At 39.5% G+C, this 17,809-nt stretch overlaps 1 protein-coding gene across 10 annotated transcripts in view; it reads right to left on the bottom strand.

Annotated features, from left to right (window-relative positions):
* The window catches only part of FMNL2 (formin like 2), a 313,896-nt gene that overhangs the window by 69,214 nt on the left and 226,873 nt on the right, over window positions 1-17,809 (bottom strand). For all 10 annotated transcript variants that reach the window (XM_008958138.4, XM_008958141.4, XM_008958137.4 and 7 more), the window contains 2 exons: window positions 5,353-5,461; window positions 1,629-1,705 (listed from right to left, as the gene is read on the bottom strand). In XM_008958138.4, coding sequence (XP_008956386.1) covers window positions 1,629-1,705; window positions 5,353-5,461 — 186 coding nt within the window. The remainder of the gene's footprint in view (window positions 1-1,628; window positions 1,706-5,352; window positions 5,462-17,809) is intronic.

The following is a 17,809-nucleotide window of genomic DNA, read 5'->3' as shown; positions in this document are numbered from 1 at the left end:
ACTATTGATGAAGTATTTTCTCTGGTTTTAGAGACAGTGAGAGAACATTTGCAAAAAAAAAGTTCAAAATCAACTGAAATTCATGTTCTACATTTCAAATCTGCTCATGTAGGGACAGATCCATAAATCTCCCACGAAAATACAAGTTTCTGTCCTTTCTTCTTCCTATGCAGGACAACTGGAAGGAGCTGGATTACAGCTTTACTAGCTTTACTAACACAAGAATATTTTCTTTGACTCAAGAAAATAAAACTCAATCTGAAATATTTTTGGAAGGAGAACATGGAGATACACTCTAAGTTTTCAAATTCAATGTCAAGAAAGAAACAGCATTGTTTCTTCAATCATAAGACCACTTAAGTATTTCATTTTTTTTCTGGAATAACAACTTTCACCAACTTCTAAACAAAAACTGTTCTGATACTCCACAACGTCAATTGTCTTTTAAAAAATAATGTCTTCCCTGTAGTAGAAGGCAGAGACACAGAAGCATGGCTACTTAGGACTCTAGTAAACGAAGGAAGGAATCGCACAGTCGCAAAAGGTTTAATCAGGGGAAGTTTGAAAGAATAATATTCAGTAAAGAGGACTTGATAGTTCGTGTTGCATTTTCCAAATCTGAAATGGCTAATTTATAATCAGATTTTTGAATTAACAGTTTTCAGATATTTTGTCTACAGAGAGGTATTGGATGAAAAGGAATTGCACATTTGAAGTACAGAATACTTCACCAAAATGGAAAGCACATTAAAATAACTACAATTGATGAAGACTGGCTTTTAGGACTAATGTGTGATGTGAATTATATCTGCTGCTAGCCTTTACAGGTGGTGAATATGAAAGGAAATCTGCATATACAATTTTATTTTTCTATTTCTTTCTTTCTTTATTTTTTGAGACAGAGTCTTGCCCTGTCACCCAGGCTGGAGTGCAGTGGTGCGATCTCAGCTCACTGCAACCTCCACTTCCTGGGTTCAAGCCATTCTCCTGCCTCAGCCTCCTGAGTAGCTGGGATTACAGGCATGTGCCACCATGCCTGGCTAATTTTTTGTATTTTTAGTAGAGATGGGGTTTCACCATGTTAGCCAGGCTGGTCGCAACTCCTGACCTCAGGTGATCTGCCTGCCTCGGCCTCCCAAAGTGCTGAGATTACAGGCATGAGCCACTGCGGCTGGCCACTACAATTATTTTTCTATTTTTGTTCAGTAATTAAAGCTACATATGTAAAGTTATCAAGCGAAGTGTAGACGAAGGATGGTGGTTTTAGCTAGCTTCCAGCAATAACTGATATACGTAAATCTTTATCAAGACTCTCCTGGCCCCCGAGTCCTGGCAACCTGATCCTCTCCAAATTTAGCAGCAAGGATGCTGGAAACCAGGCCTCAAAAGAACAAAAGCTTGAGGAGAACAGTGAAGGGCTAGAATTGTCACCAGTTGCTCAACTCTGGCCCATCTAAGAATGCAACTTGGCTAAAAGGAAAAATTCTTACACAGCCAAAGAGTTTATAGCCAATCTTATTTCAGAGATTAACACTTGAAAGTTTCCAAAGTCAAACTTGGTTAAGTGTTGACTAGCCCTCTGTTTTCTCTAGATAGATTTAGACTTGCGTACTACAAAAGCAGCTTACCTGGGATTCTTGTTGTTCAGGCTTAGTGCAATCTCATTGACAGCGTGTGGATGAGACATGACCATGTTGAAACCATACTAAAATTAACATGGAAAAAAAAAGAAACACAAAGCATTGGGAGACAAGTTAGGGAACTGTCAGTATTGATTTAAAACCAAAAACCCGAAGTATCTACCTAATGAAACTTACACCATTATAAATGCACTTATGTCTCTAGTATATCACTGTCAGAGCATATTTCTCTATTAAAAATTTCAAGAATGCCAGATGCAATGATTTGTGCCTCCAGTCCCAGCTACTCAGGAGGCTGAGGCGGGGGGTACAGCTTGAGTCCAGGACAACAAGACCCACATCTCTCAAAAAAAAAAAAAAAAAAAAAATCGGCAATGATGCTATTATCAAAAGATCATCTTCCCATTCTTTACGAATGAACTACATGTTTCTCTTTATTAAAATGATAAAAAGGCTCTAGCCCAGTGATTATTAACCTTGGCCGCTCCTTAAACTCTCCTGGAAGACTAAACAAAACATTTACTCCGAATCTCAATTACAGGGACCTGGCACCTGAGTTTTTAAGCTTCCAGGGTGACTCCACAGTATACAATAGATATAACATACAAAATGTGTGTTAATAGACTTTATGCTACTGGTGAGGTCTCCAGTTATATACAGATTTTTGACTACACCAGGGATCAGTGCCCCTCACACCCCACAAAATTCAAGGGTCAACTATATTCTTTCTCCTCAAAACTCACTCTCAGCTCATCAGAAAAAACATCCAGAAGTTCCTATACCACATCAATCTATCCACACAGATCTGTGGCTTACCTCCTCACCTCCTATTAAAGAGGAACTCTTCTGTGCTCCAAACTAAGGCCAACCCCTCCCATGAGTCCTTCCTCCATCCCATTCCCTCTCATCTGCTCACGAACATCGTATGTTCCAGAAATTCCTCCCTTCCCCCTTATTTTTCCCTCTCTATAGACTCATTGCCATTAGCATAAAAAATGCAAATTATCTTAAGTAACAATAAAAACCTCTCTTGATACCACAACCTGTGTTCAGCCACTGCCTCTCATTTCTCTGCTATCCTTTACAGCAAAACTCCTCCAGACACTCAGTATAAATCCTCACTTCCTGCTCATTCTTGAAACCACTCCAATCAAGCATTTCACCCCCACCATCCCAATGAACTGTTCTTGCCAAGATCACCAAAGACCTGCACTTTGCTGAAGCCAATGGCCAATCCTCACTCCACATCTTACTTGACTTAGCAGCATCTAACAGAGCTGAATACTCCCTTCTCCTTGAAATATGTCCTTCACTTGGCTCCTACTTGGCTATTTTTCAGGCTCTCTAGCCAGCTTTTCTTCATCTCTCTGACATTTAAACAGAGAGCCCTAGAGTTCATATTTTGGACTTCTTTACTTCTCAGTCTACCCCTACTGATCTCATTCACCTTCCTGGCTTCCTATGCCATTTATATGCTAATTACTCTCAAATGTCTAACTCCAGCCTAGACCACTGCCTTGAAATCCAGACTGGCATATCCAACCATGCACCTAAGATCACCATTTGAATGTCTAAGGGGAATCTCAAAGTTAAAATCCCCGAAACAGAATTCCTAATGATCTGCCTCAAATCCATCTATCCTGCAGTCTTCCCATCTTTATAGATAGCAAATATATCTCACAGGTGCCAAGACAAAAGCCCTGGTGCCACCCTCTACTCCTCACCTTCTCCCTCATATCCAATGCTGCTGCCTTTAACATCAAAATAAAACCAGAATCTGACCACCTCTCATCATCTCCACTCCTATGATCCTAGTCCATATGACCACCAAAGCTCACCTAAATTACTGCTAAAAGCCTCCTAAATGGTCTACCCCCTCTTGCCTTTGCCTGGCCAAGATCAAACCTAAACACAGAAGCCAGAATGGTCTCATATTAAATCCAAGTGTCAGATTATGTCGTTATAACCATTCAATAGCTTTCCACTCATAGTGAAGTCAATGTCCTCTCAGCGGCCTCTAAAGCTCTACATAATCAAACTCCCTGTCATATCTGACTTCATCTTCTACTCTTCTCCCTCTTACTCATTCTGATCCAGCCAAGCCTCCTTTCTGTGCCTTGGGCAAACCAGACATTCCTGCCTCAGGGTCTCTGCACTTGCCCTTTTCTCTGCCTAGAACCTTCTTCCCCTAATATCCCTCCCTTTGTTCCCTCATTCAAGTTGTTACTAGATGTTACCCTCTCAGTGACCCTTCCCTAGCTGGCCTATTTAAAACTCACACACATTTTCAGCAGTTCCTATTTCCTATTTTTTCTACAGTACTTAGTAATGGTTCTCTGGGTTCAAAGCGTTCCTGGGTCCAAATCTTGACTCCACTACTAACTAGCTATGTGATTTTAGGCAAATTACCAAACTTCTCTGTGTCCCAGCTTCATCAGTAAAATGGGGAGAGTAATATTATTGATCTCACAGGGCTATTTACATGACTTAAGAGGTTTAAAAGCACTAGACCTGAAAAGTGTAACATGTAAGCATTAGCTTTCATTTCATCATTAATATCTGGAACATATACATTTTGCCAATTTATTTGTTGGTCATCTGTCTCCCCTCCCTGGAAAGTAAGTTCCCTGGGCCACAGATTTATTCAATGCTGTATTCTCAGTGCCTATGTGGAACAGGGGCCGTCTGGCAAAGTTCAAAAAAAAATTGAAAGAATAAATGCATGTTTCCCTTCTTAAATTTAACACAGCGCCTTTTGTGTTGGTTTGAACTCTAACACCAACCCTCCACCTATGTATTTATCTCCCACTTCTACTTGGACCCACTGTAGCATCCATATTAATGGAAATCAAATCCTATTTCTATATTTGAATTCCACTTTTCTAAGTGGAACCCCTGTACCCCTGCTTTGCTGACCTAATTAAACTGATGACCCTGCCAGTTCACGCTAGGTACTACAAGCTCTAACTTCCACTTTGTTGTTAAGATTAACCCAGCACACGTGTTCCACCGTAACTTCCAGTGTTTTTACAGTGGGGTCAACCTGCATCTCAATTACCCAAAGGAGGAATCTGCATTTTCAACGATCTTCCAGGTGCTTCTTATAAAGATTAGGAACCACTGAGCCCAACTGCCAATAATTGTAACTTTTCGCCTGTTTGCCATATAACCCTTTGAGAACCACTGTCTCTATCCATTCCTGGTGTTCTAGAGTTGTTTCATTACTACCTGCAACAGCAGCTTATTCAATCTTTAATAGTCACAAGCATTCACCAAGCAATCTAGGTAAGTTTATCTCTATAGGAGGAAAACACCTTTCCTTTAAATACATCACAAATTATATATATTTATTAAAATATGAGAGCAAAGAATTAAACCTTGAGAATTAGAATGAACCAGGCCTTTCTTTTTTAATAGAATCTCGTTAAATCCTGGCATTTACTTCAAATAGAAATAATACAAAGAAACCAAAGAGAACAAAGTCTGAGTCTGTTTTTTTTTGTTTGGTTGGTTGGTTTTTCTTCTTTTTTAAAAAAATTTCAACAGCTTTAGGGGTATAAGCAGCTTTTGGTAACACAGATAAATTGTAGGATGATGAAGTCTGGGCTTTTATTGTACCCTTCGCCCAAGCGGTGTACACTGCACCCAGCAGTAATTTCTGAGTCTGATTAATTCAGGTTTTTTTTTAAAAGAACCAGAAGCTCCAACATACCTGATAATTCATGATGGCACGTAAACACATGATACAGACATGCACATCATCTTTCTTACTCACTAATCTTGAATTTTTCAGAGTTCTTCTGCTTGGCAATGTATTATATCTACAAACAAAAAGAGAAACTTCTATAAAACAGCAGGTTACTTTCTTAGCATAGGCACATGCACTTAACAGACACTACTCTTTACCAGTACCAAAACAAGGACTGTAGGTTAAAACCACCACCAAATGGCAACAGTAAGATTGATTTCAACCTCTAAAATACAGCTTTATAATGTGTCACTTTGCCATAAGCCCATCTTGGGTATGCTTGTTAACACACTTTTTGGAGGTCTCAGAGACTGGTACAACTTTAAAAACTAATCACACAGCCAATGAGACCCAAGCATATATCATCTTCTTAATCTACATCTGAAGTTCTTCCCCTTCCTCTATCTTTCTTATTTTAACCTCAGTCTTGAATTTCTTTAATGGAATCACTTGTTAAGTACATGACTGTTTACTAGAAAGAGTTTTCATTTTTAGTTGATAGCAATAGCTTCCAGTGTAAAACAAAGTAATCTAAGATTAAGTTTTAAAAAGAAAGAGTAATTTGAATGGAATCAACTGCCTTTTGTTAAATTGTATTCATATGCAGCAATGATTGAGAAGATACACTAATGAAAACCAGTCTCTAAGGAAAATGGGAGAGGTTATTCTCTACAGTGCCATATTTCTGCATCACTTCGAAATATTAATACATTTTCATTATTCCAGCAAGTAGACCAACCTTACACATCTGTTTCTTTTCTTTTCTTTTCTTTTCTTTTTTTTTTTTTTTTTTGAGACAGAATCTCGCTCTGTCACCAGGCTGGCGTGCAGTGGCACGATCTCAGCTCACTGCAACCTCCACCTCCCAGGTTCAAGCGATTCTCCTGCCTCAGCCTCCCGAGTAACTGGGACTACAGGTGTGTACCACCATGCCCCGCTAATTTTTGTATTTTTAGTAGAGATGGAGTTTCCCCATGTTGGCCAGGATGCTCTCCATCTCTTGATCTCGTGATCCACCTACCTCGGCCTCCCGAAGTGCTGGGGTTACAGGCGTTAGCCACCGTGCCCAGCCTTATTTGTGTTTCTTAAGAGGTGTAAAGTAATGTAGCACATTCTTTCTTTTTATTTACTGATCCAGTTCTTGATCTATATTGCAATAGTCTCTTTCTAAGAAGCTAAAATGTCCCTGTTATTATTTTATGGAGTGTAGAAAGCAACAAACTTAATTAGAATAATATTCTACTTCCCAAACATTAACACAAAGGGCTTCTATTTGTTGCAGTAGATAGCTATCTCAAATACATTTTCTGGATCAACACTTAAAATACATTTAATATGACATAACACATACATACTTATTAACATTTAAAGACTTTAGAAAATACGCAATATATAAATGTCAATAAAAACAATGAGAAACTTGTTTATTAGTTATATTCTACGCTCAAAAACAATAGAGCTAAAGTTTTTTCTAAAATGATGGTATTTGGTTTAAAAATTATTTTCTCCAATTATTTGTTTATATAAAAATAGAGTAGTAATAAAAGGTAGTATCTGAACTTGTATGTCTAAAATAATAACATTATAAATTTAAAAACCTCCATCATGACCAATAACAGCAACAACAAAATCATAGCACTGAAGAGCTGTGGTATCATTTACTCTAATCCTTTCTTGATACAGTTAAGAAAACGGAAGCCCAGAGACATTACATCTACATAGCAAATAAGGGATGAGACGAGACCAGGCAAAACCACAAGTCTCCTCACTGCGATTTAGGACAGTCACTTTCCACGAGTTGCTCATCATCAACCTGACTCATCAACAATCTGCTGGGTGATCATGTGAAAAAGCTACCGCCTACAGCTGTCTGTGCTGGCTAGTTCTTTATCAAATGTTCACATCCTGTCATCCTGGCAGCATTTTCTGCTTCAGTCCTAGATAGGTGTCATTTCTCACCCTGAATAATTATTTCATCATGGTGAATTAAGGCTTAGTTTGTCAAAAACAGCAGCATATAGGCATCTCTTATAGAACACAGTGGCCAATACCTTGGTAAGCAAGTTTCTCTTTTTAAATCTTTATTCTATATATGACACTTATTAGGAAAGTGAGGATGTTTTTTGACTTAATAGGAAATTTTGCTCTATATTTTAGAATCATTTTAAAAGGATTTCCTCTCACTAAATAAATGCACCCTGAGAAATGTCATAATTCTTTACCTCTGAAAATTTACTTTCAAAGGACTCAACTTAGGATGATCTTAAACATACAAGACTAGATTTTAGGGACTGTGCCATGGGTTAGCACGTACATTAATCAATTCTTCATCATGCATATTTTATGGAATCTGACAATTTTTGTAACTGGATATTTGGTTTCTTTGCTTTAATTACCATGTGAGTACATGACTACTTTAAAAAAAAAAAAACAGGTTTTGAATTCCGCTCCAACGCATGATGTTGACACCATGTATTTTTTGGAGACAAGGGTCTCACTTTGTCACCCAGGCTGAAGTGCAGTACCATGATCACAGCTCCCTGCAGCCTCAGATTCCTGGGCTCAAGAGACAATGCCCAGTTAATTAAAAAAAATTTTTTTTTGTAGAGACAGGGTCTTGCTCTGTTGCCCAGGTGGGTATCGAATTCCCGGCCTCCCAAAGTGCTGGGATTAAAAGCATGAGCCACTGCGCCCTGCAGAAGCTCGCACTATCTAATAACCACTTCCCTGAGGCGATGGCCTTACTGACCCTAAAGCAGCAACAGAATGAGGATTTACAAGTTATTAGCCACTTTACCACAACAAGAACACCTAGACAAGGTAAGCAACCTAGAGGAAATGGCCTCTGGTGCTCACCAGCCACAGGAAATCAAACCAAATCTCTTTTTTAAGCCCCAAAGCTGGCTTTATTAAGTACCTATTGTTTATGCTAAACATTACTGAGATGGTCTAGGTTTAGACCTTAAGATAGAGGGCTAACTAGATAAGGGGATCATCACACTCTTCCTCAATCACCCTGTAGGATGGCTCCTAGAAGGCCTTTTTAGATGGAGAGCTGGTTCTGATCTACCCAATGAAGCACATTTGCAGATTTCTGTGATGAGACCAAATCCCTCCACAATACATAGGACCGAAGAACCAAATATCATTAGAAAAACTCAGCTCTGAAAATCTTACTACCTGGTGTTGCAAATGTCCACCTAGATAACAATAAGGCTGAATTCAGTGACAAACAGTTTCCACAGAAAAAAAGATGAGGCTAATTGATTAGTGCCCCAAAACTCTACTAAATATATGTCACACCGATTCACTTAAGGTTGAAAAAAAAAAATCACAGCAGTAATCCGTCTCCAATTAACATTCAAACCGCTCAAATGAAACTAGTTATAACTATGTAATCATGTATATACATGATGCTGTTGTATAATCATCTTAACACAAATAAATCAATTCAATATACTATCTTTGAAAGAGAGGATAAGGCAGCCTGCGTCAGGTCCTTTGCCACAGCCCTCTAGGCTAAACTTTCTTCGTTTTCCAAACACTGATCATCCTAGTTTACCTGTTTGAATAAACTTTCTACAAAGGCCTGAGCTTTGCAGGGATTAAGCCAGTGACTCAGTAGGAGGCATGAGTACCTCTGTGGCAAACTAACACCCTTGGCATGTGTTCTGTTACAGAATTACATAAAGTGAAACGGTTACTATAATATTTTCTTCCTGAAGCTATTATGAAACTTCACATAATTTGAGCAGAACCAAATTGGAGAGTGTCCCTCCAATTCACTGTGGTACACTTTAAAAGCTCCAGTGAGAGGCAGCATCAGTTTCTCCATGGACTCCCATGGATAATTGGCGCACATGAGCTCTATTTAGTCCTGTCCCATGTAATACATCTTGCATGATCCCAGACTCTGTCAACAGCTAATGGTGCATGTTCCCTAAACTGAAATTTGAAATCAGTTTCAGCAGCAATGCACTCCCCTGGGCCCTCCTCTCCACCAGCAGTTCTCAAATCTCAGAGGAGGGAGAGCCAGGAGAGGAGAAGGAGGAAAAGGAGGAGGGAGAGGTGCTTTGAAGACACTCCAACGCCATCCTGCCCCTGCCAGAGGCTGCCAGGCTGCTGGTTTTCACTGTGATTGCAGCTACTGGTTTTCAAGGCTACTGTGGAACTGGAGAGGGAGGGATGGGAATGAGAACAAGTTAAAATGCCACAAAACTTCCTGCTCTGAGAATCAGTCCCTTTTCCTGAATAGATGCTCCCTGGGTTACTGCAAGACTTTAATTTCTAGAGTTCTGAAAAAGTTTATTCCAGTAATTTTTGCCAGTTTTCTTATCACTTTTATGGATGAGAACATTTTCAGAGGGCCTTAATTCAACCATTTCACCAGCATTCCATAACAGACATTTAGAGACCTATTCATTCTGAAGTGTAACTTTTCCAACCTATTCATTCTGAAGTGTAACTTTCAAGTTGATGGGAACAGGTCTAAGAAGGTGATGGAACAATCAGGTCTCTCTGGTGACTTGGGGGAGGTTCCCTGAGATGCGAGGATTGGAAAGGACTCCCTCAGATTCCAAAGAGAAAAACAGGAAATGAAATATGGAGAAGTTGTGACCCAATTCCTGGACCACTGAGGCTGATTATCTAAATGCCATCCTGATAGCCTTTCTTCTCCCAGGCTGGCAAGCAGAGCCTTTGGGGCCCTGGATGCTTGTACACAAAAGAAGGGCTTCCCAGAGACAGAAAATAGCTGAGTCTAATTTTTGGAGCTCCTGCCATTTGTAGAAAAATACAATAGGGAAGGGATATCTAGGGCTGATTTTGTAGGGAAACTAACAGCACCAAATTTCCCAGCCCCTCTTCTACATAAACTTAGAGAACTACCTGCTAATTTTCCACTGAACTAAAACTCTAAATGTTACCCTAGCATTCAAAGATGAGATTCTATCTTGGAAGAGTTGCCAGTTAGAATTCACAAAGCTCTGTGAATGCAGAAAGAAGCAGATTACAGATTACAAAACTGACTTAAGATCATAACCAAACGAATTACTCCAAACCCTTTTATTAGTGTTATGCATATCCCAGCAGATACCAATAGTTATATGTACATAAAATATTAATAAAAGAAAAAGTTATAAGTCAATGCTAGTATGAGTGATAGACTTTTAAAAACTAAGCGATTTTTGCAAATATCTTTTCTTTTCTTTTTTTTTTTTGAGACAGAGTCTCACTCTGTTGCCCAGGCTGGAGTGCAATGATGCAATCTTGGCTCACTGCAACCTCTGTCTCCTGGGTTCAAGCAATTCTCCTGCTTCAGCCTCCCAAGTAGCTGAGATTACAGGCATGTGCCACCATGCCAAGCTAATTTTTTTGTATTTTTAGTAGAGATGGGGTTTCACCATGTTGGCCAGGCTGGTCTCGAACTCCTGGCCTCAAGTGATCTGCCCGCCTTGGCCTCCCAAATGCTGGGATTACAGATGTGAGCCACCATGCCCAGCCACAAGCATCTTTTTTTTTTTTTAATTTCCTTTTTTTTTTTTTGAGACAGGGTCTCACCTTGTCACCTAGGCTGAAGTGCAGTGGCATGATCTCGGCACATTGCAGCCTTGACCTCCCATGTTCAAGTGATCCTCCTGCCTCAGCCCCCCAAGGAGCTAAGACCACGGGTGGCACCACCACGCCCGGCTAAGCAAATATCTTTTAAGAAATCTACACAGAACATTTCCTATTTAGTACTCAGGTGACAACTGCACCCAGCCACCTACTTAATGCTCAACAATGAATCTATCAAGGAGCACAAATGGAACACCTCAACCTGCACAGCACCAGCAGCAGGCGCTACAGGGAAAGAAGCTATTTTTGTTAGTGAGCTCCAACCAGCAAGCGAAACCTGAGTTTTTGACAGGAGCGCAAAAAGCAAGCAAGGCCAGCAAAGAAAATCCGGAGAAGCAGCTCTCATGGATCTGCCGAACCACAGATCAGGAATTTCTCTTGCCAGATACATGTTCATAGGCTGAATTATGTATAAAGCTAGTTAGTGTTCTGGTTAAAGTCATGTTTTGCTGTCTTTAAACCACTACCCATCACAAAGGAGTCAAAAAAAAAAAAGATGGGGGGGGAAGCTACAAAATTTTGAGCTAGTCCTTCATGTTTAAAAATATAAAGTAGTATATTCTTAAAAATAATAACAATGGTGGTAAATGTAAGCACTAAGTGGTGTGTCTATGAAAATTCTTGGAGTAGAGGAGAAAGACCTCTACTCATAAGCTAAAAAGCTAGAAGAAATCAAACACTGGATTTACTCAGAGATTTATATCTGTAATGATATGGTTTGGCTGTGTCTGTACCCAAATCACACTTTGAACTGTAGTTCCCATAATCCCCATGTATCGTGGGAGGGACCCAGTAAGAGATAATTGAATCTGGGGGTGGTTACCTCCATGCTGTTCTCATGATACTGAGTTCTCAAGAGATCTGATGGTTTCATAAGAGGCATTTCTCCCTTTGCTCAGCACTTCTTGTTGTCACCATGTGATGAAGGACATGTTTGTTTCCCCTTCCACTAGGATTGTAAGTTTCCTGAGGCCTCCAGAGCCATGCTGAGATGTGAGTCAATTAAACCTCTTTCCTTTATAAATTACTCAGTCTCGGGTATGTCCTTATAGCAGTGTGACAACAGGCTAATACATGTAAAGTACCAAGCACTTAGAAAACACTAAAATGGGCCAGATGCGGTGGTTCACGCCTGTAATCTCAGCACTTTGGGAAGCCAAGAGTTCAAGACCACCCTGGCCAATATGGTGAAACCCTGCTCTACTAAAAATACAAAAATTAGCTGGGTGTGGTGGTGAGTGCTTGTAATCCTAGCTACTTGGGAGGGTGAGGCAAAAGAATTGCTTGAACCTGGGAGGTGGAGGTTGCAGTGAGCCGAGATCACGCCACTACATCCCAGCCTGGGTGACACAGTGAGACTCCGTCTCAAAAAAAAAAAAAAAAACCCACCAAAATGGAAGCCGTTGCTCACCCAGTAATGTCCTGAAGTAACTGTGATCACCCATCTATTGTCTCAACAATATACACTTATTTCTAGACATTTAGACTTATTCTAGTATGTGAGTTGTGTATATGTCTGTCTTTCTCCTTGAGCTTCAATACCCAGACTACATAATACCGCAGAACCTTGAAAGAATGTTTCCTGAATTGAACTAACCAGGCTTTCCTGGAGTCTAGCAAAAAGGTTTTCCACAAGCCTTCTATGGAGCTTCCACGCCAACATTTGTGAGATTCATAATATCTAAGCCCTAATGGGAACAAGTAAAAGAAAAGCTATATTTTCTTGCTGACAAAAAGCATTTTTGTAAGGAAAAGGCAGTCTGTCACACTATTCAGATCTCAAACTAATATCTACCTATAAATAAAGAATAGTATAGAACTCCTTCGGAAGCTGACATAAGGGTTCAACCCACTGAAATGCAACACCAATGAGGTATGTTACAGAATTTGGCAGAATTGTACCAGTCTTTTATGGTTCCAAGGTCTGGGCTAATAGAACTTTAACCAAGATTTGGGGTTTTAGGTTTCCTCTTTCTTATCCTTCAGACATGACATCACTTGGGCATATTTTTTCTATCAATTAAACTCATAAAATATATGATGCTAAAAAAAGGGGCCAGGCATTTTTCTGACTGTCTCTACAGCCAAAAGAAATAGAGCTGAAACAGCTGAATCCAGATAATTCAAAGGAGAGGTAGAGGGATCAAGAAGAGAAAGAGGGAAAGAAAGAAAAAAGTAAACAAAATTCCTAATGAACTTTTAAATCAGGCATTGGAACGCTGTCTATATGTCCCATTAGAGGACCAGATAAGAGCTAGATCAGAGCCTCTAATCAAAGGTTTCAGTGCATACTTTTTGAATGGAGCAAATGAAAGGGGAGGCTGGCAACCCATCATATGAATGGAGAGTCACTATTAGCCTGATTTTTCTTATTTTTCATTATATTCCATTTGTCAAAGGCATTTGCTATTGGGGGGGCTAATTAATCAGGACATAGCCCCATGTAAAATGTGTCCAAGGAAACCATCTCACTCCTGTGACCTTTAAATGGAAATATTTCTATGTTCTTCCCATATTATCCCCTCTTTTCAAAAACCAACAAAATCATTGCCAATGAGCTGCAGTGACAATTTCACAGACTAACCTTCAGAATAGTACATAAACTGGCTCTAAACGACTTGCAGCCAGGCTCATCTCTTCACTGTCTCCTAAAGGAAGCATGCGGTCTTACCACTGAACCTCCGCTCGGATCACTCTCCTGACTTCTCCCTTTTCCCAGCCACTCCTCTGGGTCTTACTCATTGATGTTTCACATCCACACCAAGTCTTGTGAATCACTCCCTAGGTTCTGCTGTTTACTCTCGCCTCTACATTTCCGTATTGTTAGAGTTTGTTACACTCACATGACATTTCATATATATGCTCATGTACACAAGCATGTGTACACACAAACATATATATACTTAAGTCCCTTGTCAGCCACAAATCATATACAAATATATTATTTAATATATCTTTCTGTATCCTTAACCCTTGGCAAGGCACCCTTTACAAACTAAGTCCATAATCAGTCTTGCCCATGAAGGCACTGGACCACAGCTACAAGAATTTGCTGAGGCCTCTTCAGTGTTTTTTCCAATCCTTGATAAGCCACTTCAATTCAAATCCTGCCTCCTTCACTTACTGTTCGACCCAAGGCAAGTTGTTTCACTACTACTTCAGGCCCCAGTTTCCTCACAGTGGTATAACGGTAGCAATCTCACAGAGGCAGTAAACTGTGAACAGCAAATTCCCCGAGGCCCTTAGTACAGTGGCTGCCACACAACAGACATTTAAGAAAAGGCTTTCTCACCAATAAAAATTACATCAATGTTATCTGTATCTTTGTACCACTGAAAAATACTTTTAATAATTACTTCTATGAAAACCATCGCCAGGAATGGGACTGCAGTGTTAAAAATATATAAACAAGGACCTACACTTGAATTCTTCATCTCTTCACGTAAATCCACTAAGGATACAAGTGGCAAATATTCAGATAAGGACTATTCATGAAATGCCATTCCATTAAAGTAATTATCTTGGCTAGGCATGGTGGCTCACGCTTGTAATCCCAGCACTTTGAGAAGCTGAGCAGGAGGACTGTTTGAGCCCAGGAGTTCGAGAGCAGCCTGGGCAACATAGTGAGGCCGTCTCTCTACAGAAAAAATTAAAAATTAGCCAGGCGTGGTGGCACACACCTGTAGGCCCAACTACTTGGGATGCTGAAGGGGGAAGATTTCTTGAGCCCAGAAGTTTGCGGCTGTAGTGAGCTATGATCGTGCCACTGCACTCCACCCTGGGCAACAGAACAAGACCCCATCTCAAAAAATCATCGTCATCATCATCATCATAAGAAAAACAAACTCTTACTCTGGAGGAGTGTAGAAGAAATACTAATGGTAGTTAATGTATTAAAGGCAATGTGGACCTTGGTGTTGTTTTTAAAGAAAAGATATTACTTGAAAATAAACCGTTGCAATGGGAATATGTAAACTATGGGCATATTCAGGAAAGTAAAAGAAGACAAAAAAATTTTAAGGAAAAAATGAGCGGGATTATATAATTATTTTGAAAAGATCATCCTTGGTTACAAAGATCAATAGCAAGGGTGAATCTTGGTTTCTGTCTTATGACTCTCTCTCCACTGAACAGCTCTCTATCTCCATCACAAAGCACCTGTTCCTGAAAGGACAGGTTCTTCCCTCATTCCCTAGCACACCTGATCTTTATATAGGGCTGTGCTCAACTCATGTTCTTTCACTTCCCCTCCACCTGGAGCAACCTTTCCTTACCCTGAGGACCAACTCTGGACATTGCCTAAAGTCCAGTTTAAATTTGTCCCTTCCTCCAAACCCTAAGTTAGTACTCCACCTCTTTCTTTAAAAACTCATTTACTTACTATGTCATTTCTTACTCGAGTTAATAGCATTAACTTGGACCTTCTTAAAAATCAGAAAGTATTTTCTCTTGCATCTGAAATAACATAGCCTTTGTCTTCATAGATGTGCATATATGTGCCTATACGGCATTGTTAAATTTAGCTAGCTCTGTAGCCACACTGACAGAAACCTATCTTAACCGAAGGCACACCACATTCTAATTTTAGAAGACAATACAAACCAGGTCTCTACTGCATCAACAGCAACAGTTTCCCTCTAGCCAAGCTGACAAATACATGGTAATACAGAATCCCATAGCTGATATGACTCAAGGGGTATGTTATGACATAAAATGTTTAACAATCAATTTTGAGTAATTAAAAAGTAAAGTATGACTACAAGGAGGAAAATGTGTGTCAACATTAGAATTTGGTAAAAAACAAAAAAACAACAACAAAAAAAAACCAACCTTGTATTTTAGAACGCAGTGTTTGTCTTTTTTTTTTTCTTCAGATTGAGTCTTGCTCTGTCACCCAGGCTGGAGTGCAGTGGCATGATCTCAGCTCACTGCAACCTCTGCCTCCCAGGTTCAAGCAATTCTCATGCCTCAGCCTCTCAAGTAGCTGTGATTACAGGTGTGCACCACCACACCCAGCTAGTTTTTGTTGTTGTTTTTTAGTAGAGACAGAGTTTCACCATGTTGGCCAGGCTGGTCTCAAACTTCTGACTTCAAGTGATCCTCCCACCTTTGTCTCCCAAAGTGCTGGGATTATAGGCATGAGCCACCGTGCCCAGCTGAACACAGTGTTTTTCATTTTTTTCTTTAATCATGCCCATTTACAATGTGTTTTAAATTTCCTGAAATCTCATTTTTTTTCTTCCAAGATTAACCAATCCTTTTGCCAAGTGGTATCAGATAAGATTAATATGTCTGTCTTATTATCGGGAGATTAAAAAGAAGGAACTAAAATCTGCATTTGGATACAGAAGACATATACTAATTAAACAAAGCTACCAGAATAAATCATTTTCATAGAGCATGAATTTATATATTTTTTCTTTTTCAAAAAAAAAAAAACAACCTGTGCTATTAAAATGCAAGATACTGTAAAGGTTCAAATTCTAAAAATGAGGAATCATAATATGATAACAGAGTGTATCAAAGTTTAAAAGGCAGCAGGCTTTATTCTAGTATGGCATGTCAGCACAAAGCCACAAGGTTATCATATTATAACGTGGAGAGCAGTCGGATTGCCCTGCCAGCATGCACTGTGAGCTCGCTTGGATGTCGTTTTCACCCGTGACTTATGAGATTTTCCGGTTTGAAGCCTCATCATCAGTGTGTAAACTGAAGCTGCTCCAGAGGCAAGAGGGGAGAAGCAGCTCTAGTGGCAATGGAACTGAAAATACTCAGGCAGAGAAACCAATCTGGTGGTGGCATGAGAGATTAATGAAACCAGAGAAGAAGGAGACAGCAGGATGAGAAAGGACAAAGTAGAAGAGGAGAAGACAATCAGAAATGAGATGGTGAAAAGAAAAGGGAGGATAGTAAAAAGAAAGCCAAAAGTGAAGGCAGTGTGTGGAGAAGAGAAAGAAAGGGGAGAGAAGGAGGAAAAGAAAAAAATGTAAATAATCTTTGGGTATATGAAAAGCAACATGTACCATATGCCTGTACTTCTGATTGCTGTTTTTATGTCACAGATGCTATATCCAATGACCAAATACAGAATTAGAATCCAGACATAAATCCATGAACCACAAGAGCTGGAAAACTTCTGATATACATTGTTTAAAAAACAAAACAAAAATCTAAGCTTCAGGTCCTTAAGTGGCATGAAAGTTACTGCCTTATCAGCTTTCTTGGGCTACTAGAAACCATAAAGCAGAATCAAAGGAAATTTAAATGTTCTGTTCTTGAGCTTGAAAATATTAAAACACAAAACAGAAGAATGTGGTATTGGATTCTTAGCTGGTCATCTTCAAGCACACCTGCCAACCAGAAACATCATATATATAATGCCTGTGTTTTTCCAGATACAATTTCCCTATCTGCATGCTTTTGGTCTGACTTTCCAATTTGAAATTAATTCTAGCAAGATCCACTTTGAAGCAAAACTGTGAAGCAAAATAGGCTGGCCTTGGATGTCCCTCGACCTCCAGCATCCAGGGTTACATCCCTCCCTGAACCTGGGAAGTTTCCCAGATTTTCCTGATTCTTCTGCTCTACTGGAAAAAATACTTTAAAAAGTAAGCATACTGAATTATTAACCAGAAAAACGAATCCTTATTAAGGTGGTAGCTTGGCAATACATGATACTTTTTACGTGTCCAATGATAGAAAACCAAATTACAATGTACTTTGTAAATTAAATCCCTTACAAATAATTACAGTTAAACTAGTGGTGAGAATTTCCATTCCAGTACCAAGGTGATCAGGAAATTCT

The sequence above is a fragment of the Pan paniscus genome, chromosome 13 (assembly GCF_029289425.2).
Source record: "Pan paniscus chromosome 13, NHGRI_mPanPan1-v2.0_pri, whole genome shotgun sequence".
In the NCBI taxonomy this organism is placed as follows: Eukaryota; Metazoa; Chordata; class Mammalia; order Primates; family Hominidae; genus Pan; species Pan paniscus.
The sequence above is the reverse complement of the archived record's forward strand: the minus strand, read 5'-3'. Positions and strand labels throughout refer to the sequence as shown.